The sequence below is a fragment of the Orcinus orca genome, chromosome 14 (genome assembly GCF_937001465.1).
Source record: "Orcinus orca chromosome 14, mOrcOrc1.1, whole genome shotgun sequence".
Lineage (NCBI taxonomy): Eukaryota > Metazoa > Chordata > Mammalia > Artiodactyla > Delphinidae > Orcinus > Orcinus orca.
In genome coordinates, this window is record NC_064572.1 from 71,071,487 (window position 1) to 71,087,153 (window position 15,667).

The 15,667-nt window shown below is 38.6% G+C and overlaps 1 protein-coding gene across 2 annotated transcripts in view; it reads left to right on the plus strand.

Annotated features, from left to right (window-relative positions):
• Nucleotides 1-10,561, plus strand: part of MXI1 (MAX interactor 1, dimerization protein) — a 98,793-nt gene extending 88,232 nt beyond the window's left edge. For both annotated transcript variants that reach the window (XM_004265855.4, XM_004265856.4), the window contains exons 4-6: nt 3,705-3,819; nt 4,451-4,622; nt 8,025-10,561. In XM_004265855.4, the coding sequence (XP_004265903.1) occupies nt 3,705-3,819; nt 4,451-4,622; nt 8,025-8,188 (451 nt within the window). In that variant the 3' untranslated portion in view covers nt 8,189-10,561. The remainder of the gene's footprint in view (nt 1-3,704; nt 3,820-4,450; nt 4,623-8,024) is intronic.
• Nucleotides 10,562-15,667: the final 5,106 nt, after the last annotated feature.

Sequence of the window (15,667 nt, forward strand, 5' to 3'; positions counted from 1 at the left end):
CCATTCAGCGAGCCTGTGTCTTTTGGTTGGAGCATGTAATCCATTCACATTTAAGGTAATTATCGATATGTATGTTCCTGTTACCATTTTATTAATTGTTTTGGGTTTGTTTTTGTAGGTCCTTTTCTTCTCTTGTGTGTCCCACTTAGAGAAGTTCCTTTAGCATTTGTTGTAAAGCTGATTTTGGTGTTGCTGAATTCTCTTAGCTTTTGCTTGTCTGTAAAGCTTTTGATTTCTCCATCAAATGTGAATGAGATCCTTGCAGGGTAGAGTAATCTTGGTTGTAGGTTCTTCCCTTTCATCACTTTAAATATGTCATGCTACTCCCTTCTGGCTCGTAGAGTTTCTGCTGAGAAATCAGCTGTTAACCTTATGGGAGTTCCCTTGTATGTTATTTGTCGTTTTTCCCTTGCTGCTTTCAATAATTTTTCTTTGTCTTTAATTTTTGCCAGTTTGATTATGTGTGTCTCAGCGTGTTTCTCCTTGGGTTTATCCTGTATGGGACTCGCTGCACTTCCTGGACTTGGGTGGCTATTTCCTTTCCCATGTTAGGGAAGTTTTCGACTATAATCTCTTCAAATATTTTCTCTGGTCCCTTCTCTCTCTCTTCTCCTTCTGGGACCCCGATAATGCGAATGTTATTATGTTTCATGTTGTCCCAGAGGTCTCTTAGGCTGTCTTCGTGTCTTTTCATTCTTTTTTCTTTATTCTGTTCCGCAGCAGTGAATTCCACCATTCTGTCTTCCAGGTCATTTATCCGTTCTTCTGCCTCAGTTATTCTGCTATTGATTCCTTCTAGTGTATTTTTCATTTCAGTTATTGTATTGTTCATCTCTGTTTGTTTGTTCTTTAATTCTTCTAGGACTTTGTTAAACATTTCTTGCATCTACTTGATCTTTGCCTCCATTGTTTTTCTGAGGTCCTGGATCATCTTCACTATCATTATTCTGAATTCTTTTTCTGGAAGGTTGCCTATCTCCACTTCATTTAGTTGTTTTTCAGGGGTTTTATCTTGTTCCTTCATCTGGTACCTAATCCTCTGCCTTTTCATCTTGTCTGTCTTTCTGTGAATGCGGTTTTTGTTCCACAGGCTGCAGGATTGTATTTCTTCTTGCTTCTGCTGTCTGCCCTCTGGTGGATGAGGCTATCTAAGAGGCTTGCGCAAGTTTCCTGATGGGAGGGACTGGTGGTGGGTAGAGCTGGCTGTTGATCTGGTGGGCAGCGCTCAGTAAAACTTTAATCTACTTTTCTGCTGGTGGGTGGTGCTGGGTTCCCTTCCTGTTGGTTCTTTGGCCTGAGGTGACCCAACACTGGAGCCTCCCTGGGCTCTTAGGTGGGGCTAATGGTGGACTCTGGGAGGGCTCATGCCAAGGAGTACTTCCCAGAACTTCTGCCAGTGTCCTTGTCCTCATGGTGAGACACAGCCACCCCCTGCATCTACAGGAGACCCTCCAACACTAGCAGGTAGGTCTGGTTCAGTCTCCTATGGGGTCCCTGCTCCTTCCCCTGGGTCCCAATGTGCATACTACTTTGTGTGTGCCCTCCAAGAGTGGAGTCTCTGTTTCCCCCAGTCCTGTCAAAGTCCTGCAATCAAATCCCGCTAGCCTTCAAAGTCTGATTCTCTAGGAATTCCTCCTCCCATTGCTGGACCCCCAGGCTGGGAAGCCTGACGTGGGGCTCAGAACCTTCACTCCAGTGGGTGGACTTCTGTGGTGTAAGTGTTCTCCAGTTTGGAGTCACCCACCCGGCAGTTATGGGATTTGATTTTATTGTGATTGTGCCCCTCCTATCATCTCATTGTGGCTTCTCCTTAATCTTTGGATGTGGGGTATCTTTTTTGGTGAGTTCCAGTGTCTTCCTGTCGATGATTGTTCAGCAGTTAGTTGTGATTCCGGTGCTCTCCCAAGAGGGAGTGACAGCACGTCCTTCTGCTCTGCCATCTTGAACCAATCTCAAAGGCACTTTTTAATGTGGACTTTATTTTGTTTAGTTTTAGTCTGTTCAGCAAGAGCACTCTGTGATCATGTGAGAGTCCTCACCTAAGAGATTTTCCAATTAAAAAGGAAAATTCTACTAAAGGTTCTATGATTTTGGGAAGCATAGCAGGGGAGGAGAGTGACTTTAAAATTGTTAAATCTCATTAAGGGGAATCCATTGATAATCCTTTAATTTAGGGCAAGTTTAAAAAAATTTTTTCCTTATCCACATTAGGTATGTCACGTTTCAGCCTGGAGCCAATTACTAGATTTTAGTTGTTGAACTCAATAAAGAGATTTGGAATGGAAATGCTAGCAGACCTTTAACTAGCTGGGCTAGTGGATACTGGAAGAATCTTGACAATTCATCTGCCAGATTTCTGACCTCACTACCCTTAATCATCCTTACTTGTCAATGACATAATTGGCTGCCTTATCATATCCCTCTTTGAAATTGCTAGCATTTGAGAATGTCTCTTGACATTATTTCTTATGTATTAAGGCAAAGAAAGCATAGGTCGGTGGTTGAGCTAGTAGACCGTTTTGGCCCTCTTTGAGGAAAAAATGGAGGATGTGTTTTGTTTGTGGGACAGTTGAAACAGTTGCTAAATGTTCAATATGGCTCTTTACAGAATAGAGCTAATCTAAGAGCACATCTGTGGATTTTCTTTTCAGATATATTATTAAGTGATTAATTACGTTATACTTTATGAAGCACAGGACCAGATATATGAACTAGTATTGTTTCAGGGTGAAATTATGTACCCAGAACTCTCATCATGGTAATCATAGTTCCTGTAGGGTATAGGGAATATAAATTCATGAGGCTCTCTACTAGCATTTACAGAGAAAATTTCCCTAACTTGCCCATAGGATGGGTGTATTAAAGAATACAGTGACTTTTAGTGAAGAATTCTGTCATGGCTTTTTTCCATGTGTAGAAAATTGGAGGTGGTGGGTAAGGGGTAGTAAGAGGGAAGAGGGAGACAGAAATAAAAATGAAAAGCTAATGATAGCTGGTACACTTAGATATTAGGAAGCAGGGGACTATTTTATGGGTTGTTGTTTCAGTGGCTAGAATTGATCTCAGGGCCATATATTTTGCCTAACCCTATCCTCACTGGCCACAGAATTTTACTGTTTCTATTGTGTTGGATCATATGAAGTTGCCATTTTTATAAGTGAGAAATGGTTGAATATCAGAAATTTTGTATGGTTCAGCCTAATACATAATAACATAAACACTGTAGGATGGCTACAGTTGTGGAGAGGGGTGTGTGTGTGTGAATGAAAGGTGGAAGGGAAGAAATGGAAATTTGTGAGCATTTTGGGGTGCTCTGAAGCTGAAAACCTCTATTCTAGCCTGTGGTTTTACACATTCAAAATCAAATACAGTTGCCCAAATATGTTTTCCTACTTCCACATTAATACAGTTGAGACAGTTTATGGGGCAGGTTAAAATTAAATCACCTCTGACAGAGATAACCATTGGGGATAATAATCTGAAGTGACCGATGTTTTCAGAGTACCACAGAAATGTCAGAAACTGAAAACCTGTAGGCACACCTTCACTTGCATGCAGATACTTTGTTGAAACTGAAGAATTAGGGGCGTAACATGGTTATAGACTGAATAATGTGCAAATTCTTATTTGTCTTAAAATAGGCTTTAGGATGTTTTTAGTGGAATATTCAGGCTGTACTGATTGGACTTTTTTGTCTTTCTTAGACGAGCTCATCTTCGCCTGTGTTTAGAACGCTTAAAAGTTCTGATTCCACTAGGACCAGATTGCACCAGGCACACAACACTTGGTTTGCTCAACAAAGCCAAAGCACACATCAAGGTAGGAATTTTTTGTCATATTTTCACATGATTCTCAGTCCTGCTCTCTTTTTAGCAATGATTCCTATTCATATATATCAGCTAGCACAGTGACCTCCTTTAATAACTGACCTCAAGAGAAATTTTCTGAAAACTTATCAGCTAATCTGATGGGAGCAACATAACCTGATTACATTAAATTGTTTTGACAGCGTGGTCATTTGAAGAGCTGAGAATACTAGGAAAATAACAATTACTCTGCTGATACCCTGAAGGAAGGCAGTTGTGCCCTCTGGTGGAGATGACTTCATTTGGCTGTGTCTCTCAGTAATTTTCCATCAAACTATATGGCAGAGCAAGTTTCTCTTTTGTGGTGGTAACTTGACAGACTTTGAGAATTCTATACTGTTCTAGTAATGTAGCACTCATTACACACACACACACACACACACACACACACACAAAGTGAAGAAATAACTATTTTTCATGTTTAAAAAATATATACTTACGTATGTTTTTATGTATACACACACATGTATAGTCATTCATGTTTTCTCTGTCAAAGAAGAAATCTTTTGAGATGTTAGGTAGGAATCAGTTTTATTGTTTGTACTGTACCTCACACAAACTTAAATATCACTTTATCATTTTAGAAACTTGAAGAAGCTGAAAGGAAGAGCCAGCACCAGCTAGAGAATTTGGAACGAGAACAGAGATTTTTAAAGCGGCGACTGGAACAGCTGCAGGGTCCTCAAGAGATGGAACGAATACGAATGGACAGCATTGGATCAACTATTTCTTCAGATCGTTCTGATTCAGAGCGAGGTAGGCAGTGAGCTTCTTTGCTAATGAAACACTAGCATCCCTGTATCTGAATTTAGAGAGGGGAGGTTGGGTGGCATTGTATTTGCTTCCTTTTTTGCCAACATTGAATGTAGCATTCTAGATTTTATGTAGTCACAACATTGTCTAGCAATGCCTGTATGAATTATAGAATTTTTTTTCTTGATTATATGTATATTGAAAATTTTCCACTTTGAAACAATTTTAGACTTAAAAGTTGTAAGTTTTCTGTAGAAAATTGTTGAGTTCTCATATACCCTTCACCCAGGTTCCCCTAATGTTAGTATCTTATGTAACCATAATAGTTATTGAAACCAGGAAATTAACATTCATGCAATACTATTAATTAATCTATAAACCTTATTCAAATTTCACCACTTTCCCCAATAATGTCCTTTGTCTGATCCAGGATCCAGTGCAGTATCCTACATTGCATGAGATATTTCTTCAGTCTTTCTTTCATGACCATGACACATTTGAAGAATATTGGTCAGTTATTTTATGCAGTGTTCCTCAATTTGGGTTTGTCTGATGTTTTTCATTAGATTGAGGTATTATACATTTGGGGGAAGAAATATCACAGAAGTGATGTTGTGCCCTTCTCAATTCATAGTATCAGGAAGATACATTATGTTGATATGTTTTATTACTGGTGATGTTAATTTTTTTTTTTTTTTTTGCGGTACGCGGGCCTCTCACTGTTGTGGCCTCTCCCGTTGCGGAGCGCAGGCTCGGGACGCACAGGCTCAGCAGCCATGGCTCACGGGCCTAGCCGCTCCGCGGCATGTGGGATCTCCCCATACCAGGGCACGAACCCGTGTCCCCTGCATCGGCAGGCAGACTCTCAACCACTGTGCCACCAGGCAAGCCCTGGTATGTTTGAATTAGAACCCAAACAAAGTCTACATTACATTTGTTTGTACTTTTTAAGGTATGGTTGGCCCTTGAACACAAGTTTGAACTGCACAGGTGCACTTAGGTGTCGATATATTTCAATAAATATGTGCTACAGCACCTACATGATCCATGATTGGTTGAATCTGCAGATAGGGAGGGCTGACTGTAAGGCTAGACTCAGATTTTTGACTGTGTGGAGAGTTGGCATCCCTAACCCCCTGAGTTGTTCAAGGGTCAACTGTACTTCTAATCTATAATAGTTTTCCCTTTCCCACTTTTTTTTTCAGTGCCAATTATTTCTTGTAGAACCTGGGAAACTGGGCCATTTTTCTTATAGAGTTTCCCACATTCTAGATTTGGCTGAATGAATCCTCGTGGTGGCATTTAACATGTTCTGTCCCTCATATTTCTTGTAAACTGGTTGGTAGATCTAGAGGCCTGATTTAATTCATGTTCTTTTTTGAGGCAAGAATACTTCATGGCGCTGTGTACTTCCTGTTGCATCAGTGTTATTTTTGATTGTCCCATGATAGTGATAACATTGGTCAGTGGGTTCAGGTGATGTCATGTTTTATGCGGATTTATCAACCTTTCACTTAATAGTTTTAACGGTCATTGATGATTGTTGCTCAATCAATATTTCATTAGTTGTTACAAAATAGTGATTTTCTAATTCTATCATTCTTCTTGTGTTTATTAACTTTTTCTTCTTTAAAGAAGAATATTTCCTCATCAACTTTTTTGGTTACCCTCAAATAACCAAAAAGTGGGTACCTCCTTGTACCCACCCCACCTCCAAATTGCAGAGAGAGGGTATGTTTTCATCATTATAAATGTTCTCATTTTTTTAGTATTCCCAAAGTGCAAGTACCTTACCAAGTACCATTCTTGTTCTTCTCTGGCAGCTCTCTTTCCCAGAGTTATAAGAACTTTTTTAGTAACATCTCTAGTCCATTTGGCTAGAACAGTCTCTCATTTTATTTTGTTTTGAGTTCAGCATGCTCTGTTGGATAGGGTGTCTTGATTTTGTTTCCCAAATGTAGGTTGGATGAGTGTTCTGTGATACTGGGAAACACTAAATAGCCTGTGAAGCATTATGGATATGAAACAAATAGTTATGAATTCATAGGATTATTTGTACAGCCTGTTTGGACAACTGCCTGCATTGTAAAAACAGATTGCTAGGGCTTCCCTGGTGGCGCAGTGGTTGAGAGTCCGCCTGCCGATGCAGGGGACACAGGTTCGTGCCCCGGTCCGGGAAGATCCCACTTGCTGCGGAGCGGCTGGGCCCGTGAGCCATGGCCGCGGAGCCTGCGCGTCCGGAGCGGCCACAACAGTGAGAGGCCGGCGTACCGCAAAAAAAAAAAAAACCAAAAAAAACAGATTGCTAAAACTTTTAGAAGCAACAAGCCCTTTTGAAAATTATGCTCTTTAAAATAACTTACTCTGTCTTCTTGCGCTCAGCTAGAATCTGTGTTTCCTAAAGTGATTGATTGTGTGATCAGTGTGAATAGCTAAAATCAGTGCCAAATGTGAAACATCAGGCTTTGAGTTTGTTTTAAGAGAATTGAAGAATATTGAGTTCATCCTGTCTGTTATGGGAGGAAGTGGTCTTTCAACTGCCTTTAAAAAAAAAATGTGTATTGCTTTTTATATATTATTGGTGATTGTATATGTAGTATTTAACAATTAAAATATCTATACATAGCTGGGTCATATATGTATTTAGATTTTTTTTAATCATGTTTGGTTTTTGAAGTAAAGTTAAATACCACCAGTATTAAATAAAATGCCTTTACTGTAATCTTTACTATAGATCTCACTATAATCCAGAGACTTTTAAGACTCATGCCCTCATTTCAAGCTATATTTGATGCAAGAGAATTTAATTGAAGACAAATCTCTCAGAGTCCACTTTATAATGACTGGCTAATTTTGGTTACTGAATAGTCAGAGATCTTTATGATGAATCCTAGAAGTCTATCTGTAAAATAATACCTAGAACTATCTGTAAAATAATACCACCAAAGGCCCGGATGGATACATTTTCTAGTTCACCTGTATTCAGTTTATGCTTTTTTCCCCCTTTAAGGCAACTCTGCTTAATAAAGATCACTGAGAATTAGTTTCTAGTTTAATGCAAAACAAATGTTGTTAAACCACTAGGGGTTGGGATCTTTTAATATTAAGCACTAATTCCCAAATAGGTCAAGTGCTTTTGGTGGAAGGTCTAGACGGACTGGTGTCAAAGGCTTTAGTAAACTTGCTGCTTAAATTGAGACCACCACTGTATAACAGACATTTCCCTTGTAAAATATATCCCTGTGTCTCTTAATCTTTGGGTCCTTCTGTTCTTCAGAGATCACTGATAATAGTTTGTATAACAGTTTATACTACAAAAAGTAGTTTCTTTTCCTCATGCCCCCCTGTTCTTGAAGGCACACGTATACTAGATTACTAACATTCTTCCTTTTTTCCCTTTGGCAGAGGAGATTGAAGTGGATGTTGAAAGCACAGAGTTCTCCCATGGAGAAGTGGACAATATCAGTACCACCAGCATCAGTGACATTGATGACCACAGCAGCCTGCAGAGTATTGGGAGTGACGAGGGTTACTCCAGTGCCAGTGTCAAACTTTCGTTCACTTCCTAGAACCCAGCATGACATAACAGTGCAGGGCAAAATATTCACTGGGCCAGTTCAATCCAAACAATCTCTTAAATTGGGTTCATGATGCAGTCTCCTCTTTAAAGCTAAACAAAACTATACTTGAATGGAAGGGTCAAGAGACCTCTGTTTAAGCAAATACTTAGCAAAAAGTGGAGCAGAGACTCCCTCAGCAGAACAAATATTCTAATATTCATATCTGAAAATCAGTTTCTAATGGCAGCAGAAAACGTGTGAAATTTTCTCGATTTGATTTAGTTGACTTGAAAGAGGACATTGGAGATTCCATCCTCTTTTTCTTTTCAAGTTTGCTCATACTACATTGATTGAGTAGACACATTTAAGGATGGGATTATGAACACTTCCTGAGCTTTTTTGGTCCTAAAAACAAAAATCAAACCTATAGTAATGACAAGATAATCAGGCATTAATCTTGGATAGCTAAAGAACTATTAAAACTCAAGCCTGGGACAGCTTCTCATGAAGCCTGTGGATGATCAGTTCTTTTAAAAAAAAAAAAAAGCTCATTTCATGCTCTGCAAAAGGAGAGACTCCCATGAAGCCTTTTGAAAGGGATCATCATGCAGCTCAGCTTTCTGTTGGATTCCATGCTAAGCAAGCTAACCTTATCCAGCATTGTTAGCACTAGGGCACCCAACCGCCAGCTCTACAGTCAGCTGCCCTTAGGCCCTTGGGTCTGTGTGCATGACACCCTCTACCACACAGGGCCTGAGTTCGGATAGAGGGGCCAGAAGGAAAAAGCTCCATGTGCCTCTGTGTCTGCGTGGCCAGAAGAGTTGTGCACACAGATTAGCAGGCCAAGGTCTGAGCCATGGCAGCATTTTTATTTCAGATTTTGATAACTGTTTGTATGTGTTGAAAACCAAAATGACATCTTTTTAAAGCTTGTCCATAAAAAACATAGACGTCTTTTATAGTGAAAAACACATGGGAAAAAATCATCTATTTTGATGCAGCATTTGATAATGATAAAACACCTCACACCTCACTCTTTATAGTGCACAAAATGAATGAGGTCTGGGCTAAGCAGAAAAAAGGTCAATGCTGTTTTTGTTTTCTTTTAGAATCATTACCTTTTACCATCTTTTAACCATCTGATATCTATAGTAGACATACTATCATAGTTAACATAGTTAAGTTCGGCACTTGTCTCATTTTAATGTAAAGATTTGCTTCTGTTTTCCTACAGGCAGTCTCTCTCCCTCACAATCCCATTGTGCAGGTGCTATTGTTGCTCTTGTCAATATTTTCAGAAATGTTATTTTAAGTGAAATTCTAGCCTGCACTTTGATGTCACGTGTTCCCTTTTTGTCTTTCAAACTCCCAGGTTCTCCCCTGGCCCTCTCCCTTACCCCAGGAAGCCTTGGAGACCTTACCCTGGCTCTTTGGACTTTGTGTACTTTAAATAATTTAACTACCCTTAATTACTTAAAAAAGAAAAAAAAAAGCTTTATGATTTTCATAACTTATTGCTGATTTTAATGGGTTAATTTCAGTCCTGTAGTTTTATTTTGTTTAGATAGGGCTGGGCAAGGAAAAAGAAAATAAAGACAACCATATTTAGCAGTGCAGTTGTGTGTGTAATGTTAGACCATCCTTTGTAAGTAGCACTTTTAACAGCTCTCACTGCTTCTATATATGAAGTGAACCATCTTGGTCATACACAAGGCCTCATCATATACTTACTTGTTCTTGTGCTCTTCCCGTGCCTCCAAAAATATTTTGTCCTTGACTGTGGTATGTTTGAGTGGAAGAAGTTCTTTGAAGTAGATGTGTGAAAAACTGCATGCCTTTAGAAGCCCATTATTAGAACTTGCTACTTCAGGTGCTGGGGACTTAATGAAAAACATGATAAAAGAAATTCATTTCTGTGGCCCAGGTAAATTATTTCTGGTTTCATTTATAATTACTCCTGGCCAGGTCAAAATGTTGCTCTATATGTTTGCTTATTTTTGACTTTCCCAAAGGAGACAGTTTGAAGACTCTGCTAACTACCATGGAAAATAAATGGAAGCCAGTGACAGAGCTTCCATTTTGTAATTCCCATGGCATTCACTTGCATCACTTGCCGAGGGCTGGAATTTGGGACTTCATTTAGGTGAACTTGAGGTGCTGCAATTTTGTTGTATATGTACAGGATGGTGGGCTGGGAAGCCTTTGTCACGAACCTATAGTACCTATTTCAACTGCCCCCTAAATTACTCCTTCCCTGAATTTGTTTTCCTTGGGGGAGGGGGATGGATTGTATGATGAATAAGTATTAATTTTTTTTAAAGACAAATGGACTTTGAAGATACAAAAAGTTAACTGCAAGAAATAAAAATTGTGAATGAAGAACACACGAGTGCTTTTTGTACCGCCCTTCTCTATGAAGGAAAAAATATGAATGAGCATATCTTGAGGCAACTATCTCCTTAAATGTCTATGTTTATACCACTTCAGTGGTCTGAATTAATGGCAGTTTAATCATTGCCATTTCCTGTTCAGTAATTTACAACAGGTGCCTTCTTGACTGATAATTCCACATAACCTAACTGCAGATGGTTTAATGTACCCAATAATCTTAATTTCTTCAGGTAGGACACAAAGCCATTTGTCATTCTAATTATCTGTTCTCCAAATAACTTTTTAGGGAATCCCTTTGACTCTACTATTATTCAAATTGAAAACCAATCTGGAAGTTCCCATTTAGTCCTTACTAACCTGAGTTAACACTGCCCCCTATGTAAAATGTCTGAGTGATAAATTAATAGGTACAGGTAAATCCTATTTCTGTGCATATTATTACCAAAGAAGATTGTGATGAAGTCATTGCGACTCTAGTTTCTGATTAGAATAGGTATGAGAAACTCCAGCAGAAATGCCTTTTCTAGGGCCGTAACAATGACAGTTTTTAGCATTATGAAGGGATTTTAAAAGGCAATGAGGATTGTTCAGGCAAGGCTTCTAACCTAAAGCCACACTGCATCCCCGGTCATTTCTCACAAGGAAATGGTCTACCCTTTCGGGGAAGGGTTTTTTTGAGGGTTTGTTTTCTTCCACTTGAAGAAGCAACTAGCTGCCCTTTTTCTTTTATTATCCTTCCACCTCAAAAATTCCACACTCCCTTCCAAAAAGAGCATAATAGGGGAAGAACAAGCATTTTGATTACATTTAAATAGCAGTTCTAACATTCGCTAAGGACCCTGGGCAACATACTAAATTTCTTCATGGAGACTTGTTTCCTCCTGGAAAGTTGATAGAAATACTACCTCTATTTTGAAAGACTGTTAAGGATTAAAACTGATATATGTAGACTGAGTGAACTAATGAGGATGATAATTTTTGACTTTGTTTGAATAAAAAAAGAAAAAAAAAAGACTTACAAAAGCGGACACATGTGGATCCATGCCACCACCACAGCCCAGGAGCATGTAGTGCCAGGAGGAAATTAACAGGTGTTATACTTCTCTACTTCCTCCGATGAATGCAGCCTTAATCTTGAATTTTAGTTATTCTGACCCTGGGTCTTGCAGAATAAAACTATTAATAAAATGATTCATTTTCACAAAATTCTGTGGCAGGTTATACATTGTAAGAAGTAAATTTTGACATCCTATAGAAATTTTTAAATAAAGCCTTTATAAGATTTATGTATCATTGGTTTTAGTGATTACCTGGTCTTCCTAAAAAAAGGAAAGGGCCTGAGCTTGAGTATGTTATACACTGTTAGTAACCATTGCATAATAAATTGAGTGTCCTAGTTAATATTTTAGTGCTGGCCTCACCATGAAGAAAAATCTTATTGGCCTAGGTACCGGATCCAACAGGAAACTAGTTTTCTTTTGGAATACATCTGATTCTTGGAAATATTAAGTGTAGTTCAAAATAGATGTACTGGCTGACAGCTTCAGTTGTTTGTTTTACCTTTCTATATAGTAATTATTAGGGGAAATGGCTTAAATGAAGCTCTTATAAAGTACTGCCAACTTCCTATAATTTTGGAATATTTTCTATTTTTTCAAGCTCTTAGCTATGGAAAAATGCTTTTACTCTTTACTAGTAGGACAATAACTGGGATATTTTAGATTTTCACACCAGGGTACAGAATAGCATTGTAAAAACATAAAAGCCATAAAATCTCTCTAAAATGTATGTAAGAAATAAAAATTTAAGAAGTCAGTTGTTTCTAAATTAGCAGCTTCATCACACTCACTCTGAAAGCTAGGTCAACTAAACCTGACAGGGATTTTGGAGGGAAAAATTCTGAGCAAAAGAACCAAAGGGATACTTACTCCTCCTTCCTGCATACTTCTGAGCAATTAACAATTGGGACAATTACCATCTATTAAAGACTAGCCTCGCTACGGATCTCAGGCTTCAACTCTAGTTTTCCCAGGATGTAGAGTCAAGTGTTTCCTCCAAGCCTGAATTCTTTGTTTCTCTGGTCAGAAATTCACTGCATCTTGCTAAAGTGAGTACAGGGCTTGAAAGGAGAAAAAACAAAAGCACATCAGTTTCACCAAAAAAGGAAAATCATGAGCCAGCAAAATAATAACCATGATTTTTGTGTGAAGTAGCTCTTCACACAAAAAACAAACCTTTTCTCCCAATAAGAATAACCATAGCTTCTTTAGCTGTGCTCTTAAAAAAAACTAACTGGGGAAACAAGTTACAATTTTAATAATTCCAGTAACAAGTCCATACTGGTTTTGTAAAAATGAACTGGTAAGGTGCTTGGTGGAAGTAAATTGCCAGTTTTTATTTCTGGGAACTAAAAGATGACAAGTAGCCATAATTTGATATTTTTAGTTAGTTCAGCTGTCAGCTAACCCAAGCCCAGCATTATTCTCAGATCTGCTTTTCGCCACTCAAGGCCACAAAAGAACCTTTACATACTTAAGCTGAATGGCAGAAAAGGCAAGCGAGGACCCTCACAGAATAGCACCTTCATCTGTTTTTGTTTGTTTGTTTTACTACTTTTGGCTAGGCCAAAACAAATTCTTAGAATGTCAGTATTACGGGTTTCTGAACCTCTTGAGATGTTTCTTAAGAATACGTCTATACCCATCTATACAGGTACGCTTTTTTAAAAAAATCATAGTATAAGGGGAATCAATAGCTTTGGTTTTGTTTAAACTATGGCATTACCTGTTATTTTACCTGCTATGCTTTTCCTCTCCACTGCAGTAAAAATTCAGTTTAACTTGCAACTCAAAAATCCTAGATACAAAGAATGTTTACGTTTACTGTTGAACTTGTAAATTACCATTTATACTAACTGGTTGTTTCATAGTTTAATACAAATACTTAATACAATTCAGCACATGTTTATTGAACTCTCTAAATATTTTAACAAATACAAAACCTTGTTGGGTTTAATACATTTTCTTCCTTCTTTTATATCTCAGTTAATACCCAGTTGAGGCAAAAAGCCAAATCAAAACTCTAATACTTCGCTTAATTTGCAAGTGGTATTTTTCACCTTATATAATCACAATCTACAGACACCACACAACTTACAAAACTGAGTTTCCTTTGTCACTTCATGGTTTTCCCTTGCTATTTTAAAGGCATACAGAGCATTAAAACTGCATTGTAATGGAAACACACGTGCATGGCACATGCACATCCTTTGTTGTGAAAAAACAAGTATTTAAAAAAATGAGTTGTTACGTTAAATGGATGCATTTTCACTTTGGTTTGATGCCTAAGTCTTCATAATTGGGCTCAGAAAATTGCCACTTATAAATTTTTGCCTTCATTTCAAAAATTCAACCGTTTTCACATTTAACCTAAAACATGGTGCTCAGCCAGGGATGCACATCAGAATCACCTGTGTGGTGTCTGTCAAAAAAACAAGACATACCTTGGCCTGGATAGGCCTGGGGTAGGACCCAGATCCAAGAATCCCTCATTAATCTTAATCAAGAATTACGAGTGGGGCTTCCCTGGTGGCACAGTGGTTGAGAATCCACCTGCCAGTGCAGGGGACACGGGTTCGATCCCTGGTCTGGGCAGATCCCACGTGCCGCGGAGCAGCTAAGCCCATGCACCACAACTACCGAGCCTGTGCTCTAGAGCCTGCAAGCCACAACTACTGAGCCCATGTGCCACAACTACTGAAGCCCACGCGCCTAGAGGCCATGCTCCACAACAAGAGAAGCCACCACAATAAGCCCGTGCACCGCAACGAAGAGTAGCCCCCATGCAGCAACCAAGACCCAACGCAGCCAAAAATAAAAATTAAATTAAAAAAAAAAGTGATTTTATTAGGAGTGTAACCCCCTTCCCACTAAGAAACAAACCCTAAATACAAAAATTTAAACCTCTACCAGGATTACTTAATGTCTTAGAACTTTGGTAATTTGGTAACATTTCAGTAACACATTTATAAGCAATAGTATTATTTCCATTATAATGTGAATTGTTATTCAAGTTAAGGAAAAAAGATCAGATAGTCATCATTAGCTCTGCACAGTAGTAGCAAACACTTCTATCTATAGTGCTTACAACATACCAGGTACTCTACTAAACACTTCACACATATTAACTCACTCATCCTTACAACCTAATGAAACGTATTAATTTAATTCTACAGCTGAGAAAACTGAGGCAGAGAATTATGCATACAAATAATAAATGAGGGAGCCAGGATTCAAACACAGCAGTCTGGCTCCAGAGTCCTTGCTCTTCCAATATGACTTTTCTACATGTTAATTAAAACACTGTTATCTGTGATTAATATTAAAATTTAAAATTGTTTTGGGGGTGTTAGGACTGTACTTTCCTTGAAAGAGCCAATAACAAAGTCAAATGTCAAGTTTTGAGAAAAGACAAATGCAACCACAGCCACGTGGGGGCCATCAAGTATGGTTCAGTCTGTCCATTTCAGAGCTTCATGTCTCCTTTCTTGACAAGAGGGTAACCTCTACATTAAATTTTATAACAAACCTTCATAGACCAAGCATCATATTTGATTTTAGAATATTGAGAGCTTAACCACCTGCATTTGTAAAATACCATTGGTATCATGCTCCTCATTAAGATTTTCTCAACTTCAGCATCCACTATGAGACAGGTCCCCCCAGGATTCCTAATTTTTAAGTTTAGTCCAGAGAAACTATCATCATCCTGACAACAGGACTTAGGACCACATCTAGGTCTTCGACACACAGGCTCTTGACTTCATGCTATATGCCTATTTGTTAAAAAATGTTTTCTACAACACGGTCACTTTTTTTTTCCCCTTCTCTCTCCTTCTACTGCAAAGCCCTCCAGGAAAATTAATGTGCAGAAAGGAAGGCCCATAGAGTCAAAGGAGGCACGAGTCTCAACACAAGTCTTGCCTACACAAACACCAGGTGAACTATTACTCCAGCAAACATACCAAGATAATCTCACCAAAAACCACTTTGTATGGCCACAGAGTTATACCAAATTTCCTTCCAGTGCTTTTTAATT